The sequence below is a fragment of the Bison bison genome, unplaced genomic scaffold (genome assembly GCF_000754665.1).
Source record: "Bison bison bison isolate TAMUID 2011002044 unplaced genomic scaffold, Bison_UMD1.0 scf7180017847066, whole genome shotgun sequence".
NCBI lineage: Eukaryota > Metazoa > Chordata > Mammalia > Artiodactyla > Bovidae > Bison > Bison bison.
Genome location: NW_011477639.1, coordinates 138275 through 139407, shown reverse-complemented (window position 1 = coordinate 139407; position 1133 = coordinate 138275). Strand labels below are relative to the sequence as shown.

At 66.0% G+C, this 1133-nt stretch overlaps 1 protein-coding gene across 1 annotated transcript in view; it reads left to right on the top strand.

The window, feature by feature from the left end:
- ADM2 (adrenomedullin 2) overlaps positions 1-1127 on the top strand; it is a 2287-nt gene extending 1160 nt beyond the window's left edge. The window contains exon 3 of the mRNA XM_010841615.1: positions 5-1127. Within this exon, the coding sequence (XP_010839917.1) occupies positions 5-97 (93 nt within the window). The 3' untranslated portion in view covers positions 98-1127. The remainder of the gene's footprint in view (positions 1-4) is intronic.
- Positions 1128-1133: the final 6 nt, after the last annotated feature.

Below are 1133 nucleotides of genomic sequence, written 5' to 3'. Positions count from 1 at the left end.
GCAGACCCTCAGCCCCCGCCTGTGGCAGCTCGTTGGGTCAGCCGGCCCCCGGGACTCAGCCCCCGTGGACCCCAGCAGCCCCCACAGCTACGGCTGAGCGGCGGGGCAGGCCTGTCCCAGCTGGGATGCTGCACCCCAGCCCCAGGGCTGCAGCTGAGCCCCCAGCCCAGAGCGCCTGCGGAGAGAAGCCCCTAGAAGGGCAGTGCAGGCACCAGCCAACACCCCTGCCCCACTCTTCCCCGCCACGTTCTGCAGCAACCAGCCTCCAATTGCTGTAGACTTAGAGGCCCACGTGGGGGCCCAGCGGGGTCTGATCACCCAGGGGCTCTGCACTGAGAGAGGGTAACACTTGGAGGACGGGGCTGAGAGGAGGCGGCTGGCAACATTAGATGCCAGAACGGGGCACAGAGGAGTGGGTCTGCCGAGGAAGTGGGGCAGACCTCAGGGACCTGAGCACCCTGGGCCTCCTCTGGGCCATGGGAGAGAGGGACTCTGGGTTGGCCACTCGTCCTGACATGGCAGGGTTAAGGCTGGGCTGCTCTGCTCCAGTTGGGTCCAGGGTAGCAACAGAGACCTCTACCTGCACCCCATGAGGGCAGCTGGGGAGAGGGTAGAGGGGTCCTGGAGCTAGGCAGAGCACTCTTCCCACCCCCCAGGGCAGGGTGGGAGTGGGGTAGGGTGGCAATTCTCCCAGCCCAAATCTCTCAGTTAAGGCAGAACCTTAGCTCAAGGTGTGTAGGGGTGGCCGACCAAGGGTCAGGGCTCCGCAGGCCACAGGGGCTCCCTGAATACCCCCTGCCCAGCGTGGGGACCCGATGGGACCAGGCCCCGGTTATCAATGGACAAGTCAGCCAGAGGCAGAGTCTGGAGTGGGCAGGGTGGCGGCTGGGGGAGGAGCTACACGCTGGGAGCCAGAACCTTCTGTCCCGGCACCCGGGTCTCCCGGGGTTCGGAAGGGCGATTTCCCTGATGCAGCAGATGTCTCGCGCAGCACTTAATCTGTCGACGTTTGCCATGCCACCCTTTCGGCCGCTGAGTGAGCGGAGCACCGCCTTTACCCCAACTCCCAGCCAGAGAGCAGGGCCGGGCCTGTGGGTACCGCAGTGCCCACCCACACATCCTGAGCTGGGCGC